The sequence below is a fragment of the Pteronotus mesoamericanus genome, unplaced genomic scaffold, assembly GCF_021234165.1.
Source record: "Pteronotus mesoamericanus isolate MK-2021 breed Mesoamerican mustached bat unplaced genomic scaffold, CSHL_Meso_final contig_24, whole genome shotgun sequence".
Taxonomy (NCBI): domain Eukaryota; kingdom Metazoa; phylum Chordata; class Mammalia; order Chiroptera; family Mormoopidae; genus Pteronotus; species Pteronotus mesoamericanus.
This window is the reverse complement of record NW_026555100.1, coordinates 29,612,929-29,637,782: the sequence shown is the minus strand read 5'-3', so window position 1 is coordinate 29,637,782 and position 24,854 is coordinate 29,612,929. Positions and strand designations below refer to the sequence as shown.

Below are 24,854 nucleotides of genomic sequence, written 5' to 3'. Positions count from 1 at the left end.
CTTTTTCTCCTTCTTCTTTACCTTTTCCCTCTGGGAAAGACATTTTAAACCCTGCCCTGTCCCCATCTTCCTTTTTTCTTTCCATTTAAGCATAAGCCTCTCATAGAAGAAGGAAGAAGGAAGAAGGAAGAAGGAAGAAGGAAGAAGAAGAAGAAGAAGAAGAAGAAGAAGGGTAGAAGAAGGGAAGAAGAAAGGGAGGGGAGGGGAGGGGAGGGGAGGAGGAAGAGGAAAGAGTGGAGGGGAGGAGGAGGGGGGAGGAAGAGGAGGAAAAGAAGAAGAAAAGAGAAAATTAAATTAAATTAAATTAAATTAAATTACTGGGATAATTTCCTGATTCTTTCATATGGGTATGAGTATCAATATGTAATTAACCATAACAAAAATACTACAAATGCCAACATCTAAAATCTCTGAAATGGCCCAAAGTTCTTTACAAAATATTCATAAAAGTTTAAATTTAACTTTTTACTCATCTTAGTTAAAATTACTTCCCTTCAACAAGAAATGTCTTTCATCTCACTTGCATTGCTTTTCTCTTGGAGGCTTATTCTCATTCTAAAAATGGTGTTTTTCTCTTCATTCCATGGGAAGATTTCCCATGTGTGTAGATTTCAACTCTTATATGTTAAAGAGGCTTTTGCAACTACAGTCTGTGAACCAAATCACAACATTTAATACTACTGTTCTCTAGGAAAGTGTTCTAAGTTCCATATAGCTCCTGCGAATTGAACTGCTGGGATATAAGACATTTATAAACTGGGGACTGAGTGTGTGTTATATACTTCCCACAGATTTTCATTAGTGATACACAGCTGAAAGCTCTTGGCCAAGTGAATTCCACAGGACATAGTGAAAAAAAATTAAAAAAAAAAATAAAGAAGCAGACAACCAAGTAACAGCAGCCAGTATGTCGTTCAGCGCCCCTGTCATAGTACATGGCCAACATAGTTGAAGACCCAACTAGTCAATATGCTGAACCTATAGATCCTATAAACACTCCATGACTTCAACCATCCATATAATTTTTGATGCATTCTCTTCCCCTGCATGTTAAAGGAACATATGTTTCACTATGGCACATAATAGACTTTGAAAACCACATGATGAGGGCACTGAAGTTAAGAACAGTTTCCAAGAGAATGAGCCAGAGCTGAAGAAGTAAGCCTGGAGCAGACGCCAACCAGCTAATTGTATTATTAGCAGAAGCTACTTACAGAGGGATACCATTATAGAGTTGCAAACCAGAAAGTTAAAGAAACTCCCAACCCTTGCATAAAACACCAATTTAGAAATAACATGTGAGCTGAAGGTCCAGTGAGTCTCAGAACTGGGAATATTCATCCATGAAGTTCTGGTCTGAATATGGAAGTGCAAATAGCAACTGAGATTCTTACTACGAGGGTAACAGACACACTAACCAGTAACCTCCTTTTTTTCTTTCCAAAGGACTGGGTAAGACTGCAGGTAGCCTGCCTTGGTCTTGGAGATGTGTCCCTTTGCAATTAGTGGAGATGAAAGAAAATGACTTTTATTGACTTTTGTTTGTTTGTTTGAGGCCTCATGCATCAGGCCAAACCACTTGTCACATTAGATATGAACTCCCTCTCCAAACTCTCTGAACATTTAAAGCCACTTCCACATTTTTTGGCATTTAGCACTCTGCAGTCTCATATTATTCTCCAAATACCCGATGTATGCAAATCTGGCTTTTTCATTAGGATCATAAACAACTTAAAGGCAAATAAACTGACTTGCACTTCATTAGGATCTCCTAAAAAACCTACACATTGTTGGGCACTGAGTGGGTATTTGATAAACAGAGTTGATTAAATCACAGGATGTGGTCCCCACATAGAGTCGTAAGTATTGACTCAATGCCAACTCCACATGCCAATCTCAGCCCAACTTCTCAGGAAGAGTACTGATGAAGAACATAAGCTTGGTGATTACCAGGAGCCACACTGGAGATGAGAAATCTTGAATCCTGTGCATGGAGAAACTGCTTACCATGCCAGGACTATAAGCTCCACAAGAGCCAGAACTGGTTTGTTCCCTACCCAGCACCTAGCACCTAACATCTAGTGGGGACTCAAACAACATATGTTGAATAAATAAAAACCATATGAAACCAAGTTTTTTTCCCTTTAGTCTTGTGAATTAATTAAAAGTGTTTCTACATTTTTTGCTTTTGTTCACTGATCATTTATAGACAATCTGCAAAAATTAAAGGGACTCTAGAAAACATACCAACATGGCACCCACAAGGCACACAAAGAGGTATACATATCTTATCAGCCTGCCCAGGGTGTGTGTGCTGGGAGAGGCTAAGGATCAAGCAGGAAGGTCACTGGCCTGCTAGTCATGGGTCTGGGGCTTGCTGTGGAGGTACAAGAACTGCTCTCCTTGAGAGCAATGCCCGGATGTCAGGCTGAGCTCTTGGCAGCCCCCAGTCAGTGGAACGCTGCTCTGTGTGGTCCCTGTCTGGCTGGCAGCTTCCTGCCAGGGAAGGCTGCCAAGCAGGTTGTGACAGCTGTGTAGTGCACAAATCTCAAAGGGTCTGTTGCACTGACATTTCTGACCTGCCTGTCTGTTAATCGTGGGAAGTAGCTGAGAAGTTCTGATGCTGAGGGACCCCATTTTACATTGGCTTTCATTTCTCAAGAGAATGCCTAACTATTTTATCTTTTAAGATAAAAGTTGTTGGAAGATGGTCTATAGCTTTTCTGGTCAACATGAACCTACTGATTCTGTAAAGGAAGGAGAACTACAGGGTGCGGCAAAAGTAGGTTTACAGTTTTTCGTGTGGAAAATAATACAATAATACAAAAATAAACTCTGTTAAGTATATTTACAGTTGTAAACTTACTTTTGCTCCACTCTGTATATTTCATTCTGTTCTTGGCCACTGTTTTCACTGTGATCACACTTGTTTATGAGCATCTTATCGTAGTAATTGACATGTGTCATGGACTACCACTAATGGAAATCGCCTGCCTGAATAATTAAAAAAATTAAAGATAGCTTTTTATCCACTTCTTTTGAAAAAAAAAGTCAAAATTGTAATGCTTATTATTTGAAATGTTTATACCTTAAGGAATTTTGATAAAGGACTGCCCTTTTATATTCTATTAAAGCAGCCACTTTTACTTAAAGTTGCTGATAAGTGAACTCAATTTTTCATCAGGAGATGTATAAATATTAACTTACATTCTTTTCTGCACTCAAAGATGAAAAGTTAAAAGTGAAATTTCAGACATACCTTTCAGCATCATTCGTCCAGTGGATCCTCCAAAAGTACTGAGAAGGCCACTTCTTGCTCCTAAAGATGTGGTTGCTTCTAGGAGAGAACCGGTGATGTACTGAGATATGGCCGTTCTTTGGAGGGTGGCACGATACTCACATACTGTGTCTCGGACACATTGCTTTAAGCAGGGACCAACGTTAATCCTCTCATGTGCTGTCTCGGAGGCTGGGAGCTTTGTGAAGAAATGGAGAAGAGATCCAATTGTATCTTCTGTTTCTTCTCCCCTTCTCACTGCATTGTAGATCTGTGAATAGCACAAAGTACAGGAAGTATTAATCTAGTTTCTTAGAAAAGCAAATTAACTTGTTGACAAAATGCCAAGATGACTTATTAAGAAAGAAAGCTCAGTCGCTCTAAGCACAAACACTTTTGAACACTGGACTCATGTATTAACCTGAACATTCTACAGACACCATTTATTTGGGAAAGCTATGTGTAGTTATGAAATAGGCCATTCAAACAACCCTGCTATCAAACAGAGCGCTTACAAGTTGTACCGACCAAAAATATATTCAGCTCAAGTTTCTTCTCCTCCTCTTCAGCAGAGCAAAGCTCTTCTGCAGAGGGACAATGCCAAACCTTTCCTTTTTTGACTGTCTCAGGTCTGTCTGTCTCCAAGAAATACTTCATTTGACATTCATGAGGAATCTTTCTTCTGTGCTCAAACAGAAGTGAGAATGAGAGGGTCATTGAGAAGGAGAAATTCTGTATTTCTTTCTTGGTCACAATGCTTCACTCCATCGGCTTGGATCAAAATCTTTGAATCCTTTTCCTTTTCCTTGTTCCTCACTTCCCACATCCAATGAGTTGACAGATCCTGCCCATTCTTCCTATTCTGTCCTTGTCACTATCCTGATTTCCTCTTCTCTTTATAAACTGAATTTACCAAGAATTATCTCAAGGACACTGAACTATTAGGACTGGTTCCCAACCATGATTCCAATCCATTCCAAAGCAGTCATTCAATATGAATTTATATGGCTCCTTCTCTATGCAAGGAAGAGCATTAAAAGATGTGAGACATGGGCAAAGAGTAACACACCACTCTTGTACTGCAGGATTTCACAATTTATTGTAATTTTGAAGATGAGGCCTGTAAATGATGAGATTTGACATTATTGTATAAAGATTTTAGGTTTTGTTGAGGTCTCTGGGAAGCTAGAGATTTCTGAGTAGTGTATAAAAAAAACAGGGAAGAAACATAACATGGGGTGAGTTAATCTAGCTTTCTAAGGGAGGAATAAAGGTAGACTATTTTTTTTAAATTTTTTTAATTTACTGCTTTTAGAGGGAAAGAAATATCAATTTGTTGTTCCACTTATTTATACATTCATTGGTTGATTCCTGTATGTGCCCTGACCAGGGATCAAACCTGCAACCTTGCCATATCGCAACAATACTCTAACCATCGAAGCTACCCGGCCAGGGCAAAAGTAGACTATATATATTTTGTGTGTGAGTGTGTTTGTGTGTGAGTGTGTGTGTGTGTGCGCGTGTGTTTTATCATGCCACCTTGAGCGCCTTGCCATGGTTGTCTTGTTATTTATTCACAAATCATCTACAAAAAAAACATTATGTGCTTATATACCAGTTATGTGTCAGACCTAGGTAAATATGAGAACGTTTCCCCTCAAAGAGGTCACAGTCTAGTAGTAAGCAAAAGAGATTATAGTAGGGTGGAAATAAAAGTCACCCCCTCTTGTGACTTCAATGAGTGGCCGGGGAAGAGAAGATCCTCCTTTGCCCTCCAGTCCATGCATGCGCCCCCATGATGCTGCCTGCTCCAAATCTCACCTTAATTAGGGCTCACAGACACTCAAGAGGATGCTTGTGGAGCTGTGCTAGGTCCTTAAGACCCTAGAATGGACCTAAAATGCCCAGATTATCAAACTATGCTGATCTTCATTAGATTTCTACTCTGCTTTCCCCTGCCTACTGGTATATACTTGTCACTTGAAGATGAAGTGTAAATTCTTTGACTTTAATTCGCTGTCATTAAATTTCTGGTGGCCAGTTTAGCCATGGACATGGTGTCCTGAGATAGAAAGAGCCCAGCTTTGGCATTGGGCATATGGGATAGTACACCTGGCTCTATCTTCACCAGTTAGAGAGCTGAACATGAGCATGAGCAAGCTGACCTGAATGTTTATACACAGCTTCCTCTTCTGTAAAATGAAGATACCCCTTTTCTTAGGGATGTTGCGGGATTCACAAAGACAATTATGGAAAGTGCTCAGCCTGGTATCTAGAAATGATGCCCATTACTATTGGGCAAGAAGAGAATGGACTCCTCTATCCTCAGGAAACAGCAGATGGTTGTGTAACAACAGAGTAGTCTACAAAACACACTGAGATGAGGTTTATACCTTTGCTCTTATGTGCGGCTGGATAATATCACCCTAACCTTATTTGGGTGTATTGTGAGGGGTAGACAGCTGCAGAGCTCAGGACATGTTTTTCTTCTCTCAGCTCCTTATCATACAGGCAATCTCCAATGCACTAAGTCTCAAACAAGTCATTTAGAAGTAAATGCTCTAGAAGTTCAGGAGAGAGAATCCACTGTGAGGTCTGATGGCTAAAGAAGGCTCTAGAGGAAAACAGATGTGAGCTGTGCCTTGGAAAACAGGCACAACTCTAACTGGAGCAGCTGGGTAAGCAACGGTGAATGTAAATGTATGCTTCCTAAGGACAGTGAGAAGAACAGAGCATTTAGAGCAGATGAGAAATTAGAAAGGTCAGTTGGCCTGGTAAAGGAGACCTGACTGTTGAATTAAGAGGTTTAGTCATCATGGGTGGGAACGCTTCACTTTTTTTTTTTGTTTGTTTGTTTACTTGTTTGTTTTTAGCAAAGGAATGATACTGAAAACATTTTACTTTACTAAGATGTGAATGCTTACAGTTTTTAGTTACTAATGAGTAGACCTAGTTTCTTTCTTGCCAAGCTCCTCCATTGGCTCAGAAGCCATCACAGCTTACATTATGCATTCCGGTCTCCACATTATGCCTTCAGAGATTTCCAATGTCTCATTCAGTCCCTTATCCAGCTTTCCCAAACTGTTTTCCTCAAATCATTACATCTAGAGAGGCCACATGAAATAAAAACTCCTTGTATTCTGTAAGTTTGAAAAACTTAGTAAATAGTTCTCCTTGTGAAGATTTATACTGCATATTAGAATATTAAAGACAATTAAAAGGTTTAGAGTAGTCTATTTTGCTTATTAACTGAGTGTTTGAGTATTACTCATACTCATGTTTTTTGACCATAAATATTTTTAAGAACACACAGCCTGTGAATATAGTGTTATATCAAATACTTTGCTTTAATTAAATGGCTTTTTTTCTTCTCACTTCCTTGACCTCTGTGGATTCTCTGAAACAGACAATTATCCATCTTTTTTGAAGTTTTGCCTCTATTATTATCTCACTGCTCCATCTCTGCCTTATTCTGTGGCTGCCCTTACGCCGTGGGCCTTCAAGGCAGTTGTAATGCAATAGAGAGGTGCCAAGAAGTGCTTAATGTTGGGGGTCATAAATTGGTTGGCCATGGGCCAGATTTATCCAAAAGACCTGCTTCATCTGACACACAGTGTTTTAAAATCAGGAAAGTTTACATACGTATCTGAAGTTACGGCATCTTCTGATAAATGGAATAATCTGGCAAAACTGAGCATTCCCATATAGTATGAAGGGCTAGACCTTAGACGGGGCATGAGTTCTCCATTTGGCACCCATCCCCACCACTGTCTAGTGATCACACGTGGCCAATATCTGGGCACCATTTGCATATGCATTTGTGACCCTTGCCTTGCTATGGATATGGCTATATATACATACGATAAACATGTACTGAGGTCCCCTAATATGTCTGTTGGCTGCATGCTCTTCCCTGTGTTAGTTGCCAAGGATACAGAGAAAAAGCTATGGTCTCTGCTCTCAAGGGGCAATGCAGCTCACCTCCAACTTATATAAATGTTATGTATTTATTAAGTAATCATTCAGCATTGCTATCGGCTACTTGTTTCCAAGTCCTCAATCTTGTCTGATAAAATACAAGATGAAGAGCCCTATAAATAAAGCTCTGAGCTGCCATCAGCACATACACAAAGACCAGAAAAAGATCAACAGGTTCTACCAAGATCTGGACTAACACATGATAATCATACAAATACTGGATGAACTGAATTCAAGGTGATTGTTGGAAAAATGCTGAAACATGGATGAAATGGTGGTAGATATGGCAATGCTCAAAGAACATATTAAAATCAGACTATAACCACTTATTAGATAATGCATTTAAAAAAATAAACAATCATGGAAAATTGCACATATATAGAGTGGGAGGAGGATGAAGTACAGAACAGTAATTATGAGCATGGCTGTGGAATGCTGGCTTGAATTCTAGCTCCCCTGCTTCCCAGCTGTGTGATCTTGGACAATTTACTTTGCCATTTTGTGCCTCCGTTTCCTTTTCTCCAATGTGAGGATATAATCATTTCTGCCTCATAAAGCTGTGGGAGGAATTACAAGCTTTGATACATGTAATAGGATTGCAACAGTACCTGCCATTTAGTCAATGCTCAAAAATATTGGTTTTTATGATGATGGTGACAGTGATGATTGCAATAAACTACAAAAAAAAATGCCTTCACTGATTCTGGGCAAGCCATAGGGTTTGCTTAACCAATGGTAATTTAGGAAACATGATGCAAACAAAGTCCTGAAAAACACTTGTTTATTGAAACTTGCCCTCTCCTGCTGTTTCTGGAAACTGTGCAATAATGACTACATGGAGAAGCTGGAGGCAGCTTTCCGGACAATGACAGATCATGGCGCAGTCACTTTTGTCACCTAGGCTGCCAACAGCCACTCTGTGAGGCCATCCTAGATCATCCAATTGCCAGACTGACTGCCCTCACAGATACATGAGTTAACCTAGCAGAGATCAGTTGATCCATATTAGGAGAACCACTCAGCCAATTCACAGTAACATAACCTAAATAAATGACTGCTGTGAAAAGTCATTAACTTTTGGGAGTGTTTCATTACAAGGCAAAAGTTGGCTGACATAATGATGATGTGTTGGGCAAAGTGATAAGTATTTACCTGCATGAAATTTAACTCCTACACTAACCCAAAGTGTTTGAGTCATTTGGCAGAAAGGAACAGTAAGCCCAGGGAAGTAAAGAAATGTAGTCAACTTTACATAGCTAGTAAGAGTCTGATATCTAGGTTTGTCCAATTCTGTGGTCCAACTTTATCCATTGCAGTAAACATGGTCACACCCAAAGCCCAAACAGTGGGTTTCAAGAAAACATTGCTATTTGGCAAAAGGTTTAAATGGTGTTTATATTGCTGCTGTTATTATTTTTACTCATGACAATTCCTTTCATGGTCACCCTAAACTACTTTTGAAAATAGTCATGATTGATGAATGCCCAAATGTTTCCTTATATGGAAATTCTTAGTTTTAAATTACAAGGTTAAAAAAAATATGAACTTCATCTCATTTGATTAATGTGGTAATAGAAGGCACTGAAAACTGGACAGACTACTGCCCAATATGGGCCAATATCTTTTCTGAGATAAAATCAACATGTTACAACAGGGCATCTAAGTTTGCTAAACAGATATATGTCCATTCATTCATTCAACAATAGATTTATATTTACTAAGCACATGCATTGTGTCAAGCTCAATGGCTGGGATTCCAACAGTGAGCAAGAAAGCTTCATATTAGTCGAAAAGACAGGTAATAAATAAGTGGACCAAATAAGTTAGTTAAAAATTGCTGACTGTTATATGTAGTCCAAATGTATTTTGGATATAGATTCCACAGGACTTACTGAATTTGCTAGGAAAGAAAAAAGGAAAAGTGTCAAGGTTTCTACACTTGGTCACTTTTTAATTCTTAAGAGATTTAAAATTTATATACAGAGCTATAGATCAATGTTGCAAATAGCACTGCTCATGGCTCCTATATATAACAACCAATATGAACTATGAGTGGATTCTCTCCATGGAATTACACTACTCCTAGTATGGCAGGTACTACGTTTGAGCAGAAAAACCTTGATACTGTAACGTTACCTGCAGAAAAGCAAGCAATGCTAGGAAAACATTTAAGAAAGCATTTGCAGTTCCTTGTGATTCAATAAAGAGGGATGCCTTGTAGAAACCAGCATTGGGACACAGAATTCAGACCCAGAACAAAATGCAACAAACATCCAAGTCTGAAGAGATCTGGGATGATTCAGATGGAGACAAAGTCAAAGACTTTGGTGCACTGAAAGGCATGGAGCAGCTAGACACACCATATCCACAGCACTCACCCAGGATGAAAACTTCCTCTTTATAGCCAGAAAAGGCTTTGTCTTGACTTTTACCAGGGTCAAAGAGGATACTTGTCAAGGGGAGTCAATTTTGTACTTATTCTATTTCAAAATCTATCTTTCTTGGGATCAGAGTTATGGAAAATTATGACATCCTAAGATCTGAGGGCATATCTTCTGAAATGTTTCAATAATAAAAAGCTTGTTACTTAGGGGTTCACTGACTCTTATTACTTGTAACTACAGCCTTATTTATTGAATGCTTAAGATAAAGTAGGCACTGAGACATGATTTTATTGTAACTTCATAATAGCTCTAAAAAGATGTCCTACTGTTACTATTGCTTTAAAATAAGAAACTAATTTGCACACAGCTAGAACTCAGCACCAGGAGTCTATCTTTAAGCCAGTGCTTTTGATCACTAAACCAAACAGAGAATCCTATAGTACAGTTGTCAAAGAAATAACTTTTAATAGAGAGGTAATTTTAATGATCCTTACATCTTTCTCTGTTTATTGTCTTTCTCTTCCCTCTAGAATGTCAGCTTGATGAGGACTTTATTTCTTTTTTCATTTATGTATTTCCAGTGTCTAGAAGTGCTTGGCATTATAGATTCTCAATAAATAGGTCTTGGTTGAATTAATGAGTGTCTCTATTCTATATTTTGCCAAGAACTTGACTAGAATCCTCTAGTTTTTTTGATCATGAATCTATTGTGTTCGTCTAAACCACAGGTGACATTGTATTGTCACCTGTATTTTTTTGAACACCAGATACATAAAACAAATGAAATGGTATAAAATCTTTACAAAATATTCAGAATAGCTGTAGCCAAGTGTGGCTCTAATGGCTACTCACCAAACGTGCCCTATTCTGAAAAATTTACCAATAGTTTAACATTATTCCATGATCACTTATTGATTTGCTTAGAGTTGAGGATGCTTAATCAGATCTATTCTCCACCCTGTTTTTTTTATGAAAATTGTGATTTGGACGGATGATGGGGCTTTAAACAAAAGAATGTGGATTTACATATTGACTTTCCTAATTCAATTTAATTCAATAAATGTTGAGTTGTGATTACACAGACTATGGTAGATGCTTGAGAATGATGATTATTAAAAAAAAAGACAAACTCTGCCCTGTGCCTGGAACTCACCCCTCCTCCAGAGTTTTCTATAGGGTTCAGCCAACATTATCTCCAAGGTCCCTCTTTGTGTTACCCTTTGATGACCCATACTTCCTAGCCTTCTTAAATAGGGGATGGAGGATATTAGTTAACCTTAATTTTGATGATAATTTTGACCATCGTTATTCTCTAATATAGTATGTAATTAGAGTCTTCTGTTCCCCTCGCTCTTAATTAGTGTTTTCCTTCAGTATCAGCTATTCTTTCTCACTAGTAACTATATACCTATATCTAATAGTATCCTCATCCTCCCTAAAAAGTGATTCTTAAAGTAGCTTGAGCTAGGAAAACAATCACATTTATTTGAACTATGTGTCAACTGTGACTTAATAGGCCAGTTAAGACTGTGGGAGCCTCCCTCATGGAGTCAAGTGTGAGAGCTGTGGTTTGGAAACCCCTTTTACTAGTCTCCTGGGCCCCTTTCCTAATTTCTGGACTCTAAAAGCAGTGTTCTAGATGACTAAAGATGCTGAAAGTTTGATTACTCATGGTGTTTGTGTCTAAACAATATACGATATAAAAACTGCCAAATTCCCTGAAAAGTCAACAAATGAGGCTGTTCTAGGGGGTGGTGGCTGAGGCAGGTTGGAGACCTGAGTGGCAGGGATGAGGAGTAGGACTCTGGTAGCAAGCTGTGGCTTCCTCTGCTCTTGAATCCACATTCCATTCAAGTGCTTGTGTGGAGAATTCCATTCCACTGAGACCATTCAGACCACGCACGAGAGGCTGACCAAACAGAGCTCCAAAGAGCCAAAAATAAAGGCTTTGCATAGGGGAGGCCAATTAACCAGAGCTATGCCACCAGCTTCTATAGGAAGGAGTGTGAGAGGATGGCCGAGGACACTTGACAGCTAGAAATGCCCTTCCATGTAACTTCTTCCAATCCACATTTTACCCTTGCATTCAAATTCTGCCTCCTTCATACAGCCTTTCCAGAGCTCCAAAAGAAATAAGCATCATCTTTTCTGGACTCCAATGCAAACTATAATGGCACTTTCTGTGAGGTTTAGATTCTCTCCTCCTTTCAGGCTGTGAGTACCCAGGGGCTGGGGTGGGAAAGGGTAGGGGGATGTATCTTACTCGACATTTCATCTCCAGCTCAGAGCATGCTGCAGGCAATGGAGCAATAACTGAAGCCTTAGAGGTAAGTCCTCAAAGAGTGGTCCCCACACCAGCATCATCTTTATCACCTGACAACTTTCTAGAAATGCAAATTTTGGACTCCACCCCTGACATACTAAATCTAAACATCTGGGGCTGGGGCCAGAAATCTGTTGTATCAAGCCCTCTGAATGATGTTGATTGCTGCCAAAGTTTGAGATCCACTTCCTGAGACTTTAAGAACATGCTACCTTTCCTCTTTGCACTTTTCATATTATGCATCCCATAAACACTCACATCCATGTCGTGTTCCTTCTAGAATGGGAGCTCCTCAGGGCAGAGGTGAGGTCTTATCACATCTATATTCCGTAAGACCCTAGCTCAGAGTCCAGCACTGGGCACACTCAATAAATGAAGGGGCATCTCTCACAGAAATTCCCCATGGCTGTGAATGTAACAGTACTTTCTGAAACAATGTTCCTGCTTAATATTTCCAAAGATGAATCATGTCTGAAATACTAATTCTAATGGGAATTACCAAGCAGATGAATCATATCATAATGAGAAAAAACCTGGCTGCCAAGGAAGCCTCTTGAAAAGAAAAAATCAAATCAGGACAAATGGATTATGTTGTGCAGCTTGCCATGTCAGGCTGTGAATTAGGCCAACAGAAGGGATTTAATGGCCTGAACTACCAGGCTCCCTACAACTCTGAAGAGCAACAGGTCAATTAATGAAATCACATGGGAACAAAGCCCCTGCAAGACAAAAACAAACTTTCACAAATCTCCTAGGCTGCGATGCCCTGGCTCAGAGGCTCAGGGGCAGCATTCTTGCTAAGCTGTGTGCATGTGAAGCTGTGAGGGAGAGAAAATTCTTCAAATCCTGTGGTTCCAGGCTGCTGTGTGTCCACAACAGGTGGGGGGACCAAGCCAACCTATATGGTCAGGCTGTGTGCTTCCTACGCCCCAGCTGTATTCCCTCTCACCTTGCCCAGGCTGCCAGGGATCGGTGTTGCCACCTATCTTGATGGCTCCCAGAGTTCCTTTTCTGCCTGGGTCATTGCTTCTGGACCAAGCGACACTGCATTTTCTTCCTCTGCTCTTTGCCTGAAGACTGTCTGAAGCTGACCTCCAGGAACACATTGCTCTGGCCACCAGGGGTGGGACAGCAGAGCAGAGGGTGTAGTGGAGAGGGAAGAGACTAGTTTTTGCATCACACTGATCATGTTGGACTGTTAGTGCCACCATCTAGGAGCAGTGGGAAAGCAACTTGTGTTTCTTTAACGGAGATTATCACAAGGTTGTGGTAAGCCAGCATTCAGTGGGCTAAGATAGTTATGAGTTCTTTGTCTCCAGCTACACAGCTCATGAGTATCCAAGTGTCATATGATTGTAGCATCAGTGCCTGGATCTTTATAGCTCTAAGGACAGGCCTCCTTGCCTGCAGGACCTGAGACGACTTTCCAGTCTAGAAAGCTATCATCTCCGCTCCAACCCTCCTGTTTATTTATTGTTTATTCATTGGTGTTCCAAGGTGGTGAAGCCACCCCTCTGATGTTCAGGAGTAAGTTTGCCCAGCTTCCTGCATGTGAACTCACATGACGATATCTGAATATTTTCTGGTTTATAGCTCCACAAACAGCCACACTGTGAATTCAGTTTTGGGCTATTGTACCCACTATATTATATGTGCAAAGCCTTAACATGGTGCTTGTTATATATGTGGCATTGAATAAACAGGAGCTTATCAATCCTCTCAGTTAAGATTAAAGTTATAGCATGAATCCTCACTCTCACCCGAGGCTTCTTCCTTCTCTCACTTCTCTGCTCTCTCCTTTCTCTCTAGGTTACTCCTAGAGACATTTTCCTGAACTTTCTCTGGGTCCCCATTGTTTCTTCTTTCTCAAATGTTTTATTCCTCCCTACTTTTATATAGTCATTTTGCTTTGATTTTACTCTCATCCCATTTTCTTCATGGTCTGTTCTGATCTTCCCATCTTCCTCACTCTCTCTCTCTTTATCTCCCTTTATTCCCACTGCCTATTTCTCTCCTGCACCCCTCCCTTCTTCTTATTCCACATTGATCAGAATCCTTCCAGCCTCAGTACTAGGGACAAAGGAAAAGGGTGGGAATAAGGGAGGAGTGTTGGCTATTAGGGTCTGCAAGCAGAGACCCTCCTCTGACTGTTAGCAGGCAGTTGTTTGTCATTATTGAATGCACTATAATTCTTCCATTAGAAAACTGAAGTGATTTAATTCTTGAAAGTCTCTCCTCTGATGGGAGCCAAGTGAATCACCAGAGAGGAGCTAGGGACATTCTTTCTCCCAAACCCCTCAGGAATAGGAACTCAGTAGTTGAGCCAACGCTGGACATGTAAGCTGGCTCCTGGCCTTGACTAAGTTCCTTGCTTCAAGCTTGATGGCATCCACTTCAGAGCCTCATGCTACCAATGAAACTTGAGAGCTGTTTGGAGCAAGCAGGACAGACTCTCGGGTTTCATCAAATGGTAGGACCAAGCTTAGCAAGCACTTAGTGAACATGCTTCAGTCAGAGAAAATGGAAGAGGCAGTGATGGGTGAATAGAGACCACCAGGTTTCCAGGAGCCAGAGTCACCACAGCTCAGACAGGCCAGGAGAACATGGAACCTGGGAGAGGAATTGCTTGGTGTAAAAGAACGGCCGCAGGGATCTGGGCAGGACACAGGAGTTAAGGAGGAGTATAGAACAGGTGTACAGCTTATTTTGGAGGGGAAGTCTTGGGGTCCACATCCAGAGAAGGGCGGCCTCTGGGAGGGCCTAAGTAACAACCAGGCTCCAGGCTGGGTGTCACCCAAGGGAACCCTCTGAGAAGCCTGCATTGGCATCCAACACAGGCATGACAGAGTCCCTGGCCACACTTTAATTTCTGAAGGAGAAGAAATCTATGCCTACAAATGTCTTCCTTGTTTGGACTCTATTCACTCATTCATTCACCAAATATTTACTGATATTTAGTTTGTGCCAAAAAGCTGCTAGACGCTAGAGACAAAACAATGAATGAAATAGTTTTTGTCCTCAAGAAAATTATGAACTGTCAGGGGAAGTAGGCAAGGAAATGGGCAATTCTGCAATGGTGTGAGCACAAAGTGTTCTGGGAACACAGGCGAGGGTCTTAGTAGGTAATGGAAGGCTTTTCCTTGGAGTAACTTCTACACACAACCTAACGGCAGTAAGAGCTAGCAAAAGTGAAGATAGAGTACGATAAGAGAGGAAAATATTTAAAATAGAGGGAATGACATGTTCAAAGCAGCTCCCTATGGCTGGAGCTAAGAGCATGCACCATGAATCTGGGGAGACAAGTGAAGTCCTTCTGAGTCCTTGTAAGTGGATGCAATGCTAGCCCAGAACTATTCCTTTCATGAATATTTTCTAAGCTCACTACCATGGAAATACCTCTGATAAGAAAGGAAGGAAGGAAGGAAGAAAAGAAAGAAAGAAGAAAGGAAGGGAGGGAGGAAGGGAAAAGAAAGAAAGAAGGATATACAACCTGGCGAGTTGTATACCCTATGATTTGGGATACCCATTGTCCTTCTAGGAGTACCATGCTAAATCTTAAGGCTACAACATCAGACAAGTCTCAGTCTTAGCTCTTAGGGTACAAATGGGACAGAGATGGTCACTTCTGTCATTTCTTATAACTCAGTAGTTTCTTTGCTATTCACACACACACACACACACACACACACACACACACACACACCCTCAATGGGAAGCGACAAAGTGTCCAACATTGCCTACCATCCATCTCCTGGAATAGGAGAGAGATGAACTTCATTTACACCCATGGTGTAATAGTAACAGAGGCATCCCAGAGGTGGGTGGTGATTTAGGACTGTCTAGCTGGAGAAACAGAGCCAGAAAAAGATGAGAGAGCTCCAAAGGAAATATCACCTTCCTTTCTACCTTCGGAAGATAGCAATGGAAAGGTAAACCTTCAGGAAGGTTCCAAAATAATGGGGACTATGTAACAATAAATAGGCATTAGAATTGCACTCAAGTTCATGGACAGGACTCAGGAACACTCTGTCTATCCCTATATCGTGTACTTCTGTCCTGTTATGGTGCTCTCAGCTATGTGTGTGTGAGCACATACAGGGTCCAGCAGAAGTAAGGCCTACTTGAGTGTGGCTGGTAGAGTAATAATATGGGTGTAATAATTTACAGTTTTATTTTGAACATTTCACCTAAAATGTCATATGGTGTGCTTGAGTGTAATATTGTTATGTTACAGAATCACATGCTTATGATTTTGTAATAAAAGATTTTGTAATAAAAGAGGGCATTATTTGTGCTGGACTCTGTATATTCAGAAGTAGAATGATGTGGAAAGATCGACAGTCAAAGACAACTTGTTCAGAGGGCTCAGAGATGTGGTGCCTACCTTGTAGTCAGAGAATAAAGATATGGTTATCCTGAGCTACATTCCACGGAACTTCATGAGCATTATTAAAAAACAAGACAAAACCCAAAAAACTAAAGTTGATCGAAACTAAAGGCCAAGGTCATAAAAAAGCTTCCAATTTACATTCCCGAAGTAAGGCATTTTAGCCCTTACATCTTGTCATTTAAAATGCCCATTCTGTTGTCTCTACTGAGCTTAAGGTTTTTCTTGACTATCAAAACAAAGAGTTCTTTTGTTGACAGAAATAGGCGACAGTGTTTTGGTAAAAAGATTATATACAGAATAATGGTATGAAGCTCTATTGTGTAAAAAGTAGACTTAAGAGCTTTCCCTGTCTCCAGGTTCTTTGGGTTTCTTGCAACAATCTAAAATATTGTTGTCCTTCACTTTGAGGGAGCCCTAAACAATCGGTTGCAGTTATTATTTTCTAAGAGCTTATAAAAGACACTATGCAGATGCGACTACACATAATTAAAGGCAATGTCAACAACAGTGTATAAACAAACTATAGCTGCAACCAATCCCCCTGGGATCAACCACTTGTGGGTATCCCAAGAATTTTCTCTCCTTTGTACCCTCCATAATCCAATGTCCCATGATATGTTCTATTACTTACAGTTGGAACTCATAAAATATTCCTGGACTTGATTTCAGGTGGCACTTGGCATCCTGCCTGTACTGGACTTTATACCAGTATGTCAAAGGCAGAGGGCAAATGAAACAGTGTTTGGCACAGGAGTCCAGGCTCAATGGGCTAGAGGGAGGGGTGGGGTCACTGAGGCTCACTTCCAGCAGAGGTAGGAACCAAAGGAGACGCAGTGAATGTGATGCTGAGCTGGGAGAAGAGACCTTCTGGTGGGACCACACTTCTGGTAAATCCCAGTCATTTCTGCAGCTGCTTCAGACATCAATGAGTTCCTTTTCAGGGTTCAGCTACAGCTTCCTACCATCCATGGCCCAAAAGTCAGGCCACCTTTTGTTCATTGAGAAGCTCATTCCCCATAGTCTTTCTTCTCTCAAAATCCTTTGTCCTCACTATAAGAACCCCAACTCTATGTGAAGGAGAGAGGAAGGGAGTTCTATCTGCTGTGCTTATGATGGGAAGAGAAATAGCACATATGGAGGCCTCACATGGAGCCATACTGATAAAACAGAGACACAAATGACCCTCTCAACTGTTGCCTATTTGTGATCAGGTGTTGACCCTGATGTGCTACAAAATAGGAGGCAGGGACTTGGTAATGAAGAGGGAAGAGGCTCTGGAAAACAGGCTCTATACAGTTGGGGTACAGCAATGATATCAGGAACTCTTTCTTTTCTTTTGATGCCCTCCCTCCTCATCGCTCCTTCTTGATTCTTCTCCCTGCAGCCTTGGGGAAGCAAAGCCAGTCTCTTTGAAGAGGTAGAAGATACTCTGCTGAGGAAGGAGGGTGTGGCTGTACCTGGCTGAGCTAATTCTGGTTTCCATCATTCCCTCTACACCTTTTATCTCCAGTTCTTCCATGTTTTGTCCTATACACATTCTTAAGAATTCTTGAGACAGACCCGGCAGGCTTTTCCTATCAAAGCCACAATCCTTTCCCTACTTGAAAAATCAATCCACTTTCACTACTTGCAAAAACACACAAAGTTTTTTAAAAATCAGCATCATTTTCACATGGCACAGAAAATAAGAAAAGTCGTGTTGTGTGCAGAGCAAGCGAGAGGATGAGATCCATGTTGTGAGCAGCTGAGGAACTGGGCTGTGTGGGTAGGGGAGGAATTTGACAAGAAGAGAATCACAGAAAGATACAATTTTGAAGATAGGGCTAGAAGGAGGGAGGCAGGGGCAGAAGGAAGAGAAGCAAGGACAATGTGTCTGAGGTGTGTGTGCTCTGGAGACATCCGCTGTTTGCTCTGGTTTTGGATATCAGAAGACAATTATTGCCCTACCCTATGAAGTGCTTGCTGCTGAATCAATGACTCACACCTGCTTAATCAAGTGTCTCTTACATGTCCAGGGATGGCTGGAAAGGCAAGGCAGGTAGTAGGGAAAATTGACTAATAGGATGAGACGGGAGGTAATAAGTGAGAAGAGAAAGACTCAGGCAACTGTGAAGAGACTGACTTCACTGGGATGTGGGCACCTACTGCATACCTAGAATCATGGCAAGGGTGAAAAATTAGACAGTGCACAACAGAGTTAACCTATTATGATGTCTAGGGATGAAAAAATAAGGAAAGAATAGTTGTACTGTGAATTTTTGATTATCGGGGCTAATGTGGAGATTATCATGCTAAGAAAGCTACCTACAAGGTGCTATGAGGCTTGGTCTAAAAATTCAAACATGACAGGAAGTTGGGAACAGGGAGAGATCATGGAAAAATTGTTCACAAATGAACTAAGCGCTGAGATAGACAAAGCTTGGCTAGGAAGGTCGAGGGGAATGTGTTCATGGGGTGAAAAGTTGCAGGCACTGAAGTACAGATTTGGATGTCCCTCCCTCCTCACCCCGTTTAGGCATATTGCTGTCTGTCCCTCTCTGTCTCAGTGGAAAGGGACGGAAAGGCTAGGAAACCCAAGGTGCTCCTACTTTGGGGAGAGTGAGAGGGTCAGGTGGGAGAAGGCTTTTCCTTCCACTTTGGAGAGTTCATCTTTTAGTCCAGGAGTCTTGACACCAAATGTCTGAGTATTCTGAGCTTGGAGAGTCCACCTGGGGCTGGGACTTCACTATCATGACAAAGAATATACAGTTCTAAGGCAGGTCCTATGGAGGCTTTCAGGTCTCCCAGGTCTCTGTGACTTTTCTTTTGGTGGCTGCTTCTCAGTGACCAGGTCATGGGACCAGGTGAGGTGGCATGTCCTGTGGTGTGTCTACCACACATCAGGTGAGATGCAGGAAACAGAGTGGTGTTCTAGATAATATACCCATAGCTGCTTTTAAATAGACACAGAGGGAGACCTATTCAGACACACACATACCTGGGCATTGATAAAACCAAACAGAGTCTTCTTCTGCCTTACTTTGACTCAGTTACTTTCATTGGTGCCCCCACCACTGCATTTTGTGCCTCCTCCATGCCTTAGTTTCACAATGGTAAAATGTGGATAAGAGTGTGATGACGAAATGAATTAATATATGTAAAGCACTCATAGCAGTTCCTGAGACCCAAGTGAGTTCTGTGAAAGTTCTTGTCTTTTTCTCATCCACCAGATATCCCAGGACACCTGTACGGCTTCTTGGAACGAAATACTTCCAAGCTACGATTTACTTTATTTTGCTCAGTTATTGTCCCCAAGTTAAACTTCAATTGTGAAAGGAATAGATTACAGCACTGAGTTTCTTTTCTGTGGTTCCTAAGTCACGTATTCAGTGATAAGTCCTTCCAGTGAAGAATACCTCTGGCTTGTTTTATTTTAAAAGATAGCATTATTGAGATATAATTCCAAAGAAATACAATTCACCCATTTGAAATACACAGTAAATGGTTTTTGTTATATTCACAGAGTTATGCAATCATCACCACAATCAATTTTAGATCATTTTCATTATTCCAAAAAGAAGCCCTGTACCCATTAGCAATCACATCCAATTTTTCCCCAACCTCCCAGGCCTAAGAAGCCACTAATCTATTTTCTATTTCTTTAGACTTGCCTATTCTGGACATTTCACACAATCCCACAGCTTTTTAAAGAAGCCAAACTCTTATTTTACCCATCATTAATCTGTTTCCACCAAAATACTCAGCTATAGGACCAGGCACACAGCAGGCACCTTAAATGCTGTTGAATGAAAACCAAAACGTGGATTCAATCAAGTTAAACATAATTTTTTTTTTTTCACATTTCATCCTGGGACCTTGTTGGCCCAAAGCATGATCAGGAAATATAGGTCAGGAGCAGAGTTGTGCGTTTGCTTTTTCTGAGGCATAAAAAGCTTTGTTGAGACTCTTCAAAGTAAAATTCTAGTGCAGTGATTCTCAAACCTGGCTTGTTCCTTATTGTTACCTGGGGAACAAAAAGTCATAAGCCATGAGCCTTGCTCCTCCCCAACCTGCCCCAAAGTTCTGTCTGGGGTGAAGTGCATCAATATCTTTTAAATGTTCCTCAAATTTAAATGTGTTTCTATGAACAGCCAGGGTTGAGAACTCTTGATCCAATGAAAACAACCCTTCTAAGCAAGAATGATTTGTTGAATTCCAGCCATGCCCAGAATGACACGCAGCCAAAGTTTTCAACTCTGTCTTCAGGGAAACAAATCTTTGAATTTTAAAGAAAACAATACAAAAACAGTCTCATTTCACAAAAAATTTCTTCATAGTCAACGTTACTATAAAACTGAACCATATGAAATTGCTGATATTTGACTGTTTTTGAGCAATAAATGAAAATTTCATATCATTCAACCTAATTGAATACATTTATTTCTTGAAATAAAAGATGCATCATATTCAGTTTGAACCATCATTTTTCTAATCCACCTATTTATCTTCTTTGTGCTTCACATGCTTTTTAAAAAGAACATTTCAAGCTTTACTAAATATATACCTCTAGTAGAGGATAGAAAATAAATTAGCCGATAAGGAAGATAAAAACATGAAAATTCAAAAACAGATAAAACGAACACTAACTTTACAGACACCCTTCACATTTTGCCACACATTATTTCTGGAAAGCAAGTCATAAAGCAGACTGTCATAAAATAAGTTATATTTTCCCATAGGAAAAATTTTATGATTAGGGATTGTGTTCCTGACTAGACATCCTATAAATCAGAGATATGATCAACAACAGATCATGAAAGCAAAGCTGCAACAGCTATAAACCTTTATAAACATTTTAAATAATAAATTTGTTATTTAACTACCATAAAATGCTAAAATTATCCTTTACCCATTGATTATCATACCGTCATTTTGAAAGGTAATTTAGTACTATCCATCAAAACTCAAAAAGTGCACACTTCTAGTGATCTTTCCGAAAGGAAAACTGGTTCTATTTCTTTCTCCCCTTACAGGACCAAGTATAAACGTCTTTGTCCAAACCCAAGACTCCGCACACTCCCCCTTCTGATTTGGTTCTCCCTCATCTCCCTGCTTCCTCATCTGAGGCTCTGCTCCTTTTACCCACAAGCTGCATGCTGCCCAGGTTCGGAGAACAATCCTATTCAGGGTCAGGAGGAATTTAAGGAGCTTTAGTTGTCTGGTGCAGGCTCCACAGTGTCTAGTCAACTGCATTTCGGCTTTCATTTCCATCTCGGGCCGGGAAGTAGGGCTTCTACCTCCTCTCTGTGCCCGGAACTGCTCATATCTCATTCCTTTTGAGCCTTATGCCAGACTCTTTATTCACCCTACCTCTGCTTTTGAGGGGTTGCAGTTCTCTCCTTGAATCCCACCCTGTAGCTAGAAGGAATCCTGCGATCTATTGCCACACATTTTCAATGCCAAACACATCTCTGGCAATCAGATATTTTGTGAATGAATGAATTCCTAGATTTCTCCATTTCTCTGCACAATTGAACAGCCACGCTGCCTCTTGGTGGGTCGCTTTGAGCCAGCTGACCCCATGGACTGCTGGCCTCCATAGCTTCTTAGTGAAAGCCATGTGCTTTGAACATCAACTGGGCCTTCCTGGCTGTGCCCCAGCACCTGTTTACCCTTGGAAGGGCCTCTAGGCCTCCTCCCTTTCTCTTGTCCCTTCTTCTTTACTACATTGATTAGGGCCTTACAAGCTCCAGGCACTCTATCACCAAAATCAAACCCTCCTGATCATCCTCCAGACATTCTCTTCCTTTTCTCCCCATCTCTCTAGTGTCTCACACACTGAACAGAGGAGTAAGCATTTGGGAAAGTATCAGGACATGATTCTAGAACAGTGGTTCTCAGCTGGAGGTGATCTTGCTTTCCAGGGGACATCTGGCAATGTGTGGATGCATTTTTGGTTGTCACGAGTGGGGGCATACTACTGGCATCTGATGGGTAGAGGCTAATGATGCTGTTAAATATCCTGCAATGCACCAGGCAGCTCCTATGATGAAAAATTATCCAATCCCAAATTGGCAGAGGTTGAGAAACACTGTTCTAGAGAAATCAAAGAAATCCGCAGTGCTACAAACTAAATCAAATACAAAATTAACAACAGAGAAGGATAATGCTTCTGTTTTCAATACAAACATAACAAAATGGAAGAAAAAAACCTTTTCTCTTCCAATTACTGAATTTCATGCTCATAATAAATATATTAGAAAATAAAGGCAAATGATACCATTATCCCTGTATATGTTATATAGTTACCATTGTATTTTGCTTTTTTAATATTACATGACAACCATCTTTTCTCCATATTGCTAAAAGGTATCACTTTCATTGCTTTGTGAAATTCCTCCCCATGATCACCACAGTGCCATTAACTCTTCTCTTATTAGCATAAATTTAAGTTGTTTCTAGATTTTCACTATTGCATAAGCTGTTGTAAATACATATTTGTGTATAAAACTCTTTCTGCAAGGGTGGTTATTTCCAGAATAAGCCTTAGAGATTGGTCTATAATCCTGACACAAATTTTGAAAGGTAAACAGGATTTGCCAAAGGATTCTACCTGACATCAAAACCCATGTGAAATGTTCCCCTGGACCCCAGCTCTGCTCTGGTCTAAAAACATACTCCACACTTGCAACTTAAAGTGTCCCCATTTGAGGAACATCAGAGAAGCCAGGAAAAAAAAATCATCTCAGAATTTCCTGAATAAAGCATTGCAATGGTTCATGAGAACAAGAATGAAAGGTTTTGTGATTTTTGGCACAGAGACATAACTAATTGCCTTTAAGATGGTAGGATTTGCTGGTTACAGAGTCAAAATGATTTTATTTAGAATGCCTTTCTTATAAGCATGATGCCATTTTCTGTTCATTAAAGTGGTTTAGCTAATTTTATTATTTTTGGTTGATTTTTTCCTTTATCTCAAGTATTTACTTAGATCTTTGGGAATGCACTTATTTTGACAAGCATGTTAACAGCTGTTTGTTGGCATAAATTCAGAACATTTTGAAACAAGAATAGGTTAAAGATAAAAGATTTATTTTTCATTAACATCCAAGCAGTTTTTCTAAGTTTTAGCATCTGAGTACAGTATGGCTATAGTAGAAGTTAAACTCTCACTTTCTTCTTGCTCCCAGGTTCAAAGGGAAACCTACAACTATATACAAATCAGAGCAAAACAATGTGTCTTGATATGTAAACTCAGTGATGGCAGGAATGGTAAGAAGTTAGAAGTCAGAGGACCTGGGCTTCCACTTGTGTGTGCCACTAGCAAGCCCCTGGTATAGGGCAAATCATTGACATTTGTGGGGTTCAATTTCAAAAAACAGGACTATCGAATATGATACAGTATATGTAAAGTACTTTGGAAGATACACACACCTCTCTAAATGCAATAACAGTACAAAGAGAGTTACTCTTGTGTGCTCCTGTGTACTGTGTACCATCCTTTATGATGGCAATCTAGGTATAACCAAGGGCACAAAATTCAGTGCTCATCAGGTGAGCTGTGGGACTGGAAAGAAGCAGTCAGATGCCTGGGTGGGGAGTCAGTGATTCAGAAGCAGTTATCACAGCAGGAACCAAAAGTCCCTTCCATGTCGCAATTCTGGGGACCAGGATAAGCCATGATGCTGGGAGGTGTAACATCAGCAGCAACTAGGACCACTGACTAGGTGACGAGGGCCACCGCTTACTGAGGGTTTAACCGTGCTGCAGGCACTCTGCTACACGTTTTACTTGCATTATCTCAGTCAATCTTCATAACCGCCCAATAGGAGTTGTTACAGAAACAGACACCAGACTGAGGTTTAGAGAAAGATTCGGTGTAATATAAAAGGCAGAAATTTCAACCCTGTTTTCTCAGAGTCTGAGGAAAAGTAAGAGTAGAATAAGGAGCTCGGCGACAGCACACAGGAAGTGTGAACCTGGGAGTCAGGCGGAGGCTGAGACTCCAGCAAAGGTGAGCTCACACCTTGCCTGGGGCTGGGTAGGATGGCCAGAATGTCTTACAAATGGCCGGGGATTGTTCTTTTAGTAACAGGGAACAGTTGTTGCTACTACAGTTACCCTTTCCTTCCTGCCCTCCCCCATAACCGGGTCAGGAAAGGACTAGGAGGGCCACCAGGCTCTAGCCTGTACCATGGGAGTGAGAGAAATAACAGTGGAGCCTTGGTTCACGGGTAAAATCTGCCATAGTGGGTTAGACCTGGAGTCCATTCCGCCCAGGGCTCATCTCCAATAGTGAAACTAACAATTAATGTAATGGCTTGTGGACTTTCTTTTTAATAACAAAGTGTTTTTTTAGAGAAATCTCAGGTGGAAGCCCCGAAATTACAAGATACAATGTAGAGAAATTCTGGTTTAAAGAAAGAAGAAGGAAGCCCAGAATGCCGTCCTTCCACCCTAAATATAACACTTTCCTGTAGGAATGGTGTACCCTTTGACATAAACATGAATGGCTAAGGACCC

At 40.7% G+C, this 24,854-nt stretch overlaps 1 protein-coding gene across 1 annotated transcript in view; it reads right to left on the bottom strand.

Moving 5' to 3' along the window:
* Positions 1–24,854, bottom strand: part of PLCE1 (phospholipase C epsilon 1) — a 307,719-nt gene that overhangs the window by 172,660 nt on the left and 110,205 nt on the right. Inside the window, exon 3 of the mRNA XM_054572876.1 lies at positions 3,260–3,548. Coding sequence (XP_054428851.1) covers positions 3,260–3,548 — 289 coding nt within the window. The remainder of the gene's footprint in view (positions 1–3,259; positions 3,549–24,854) is intronic.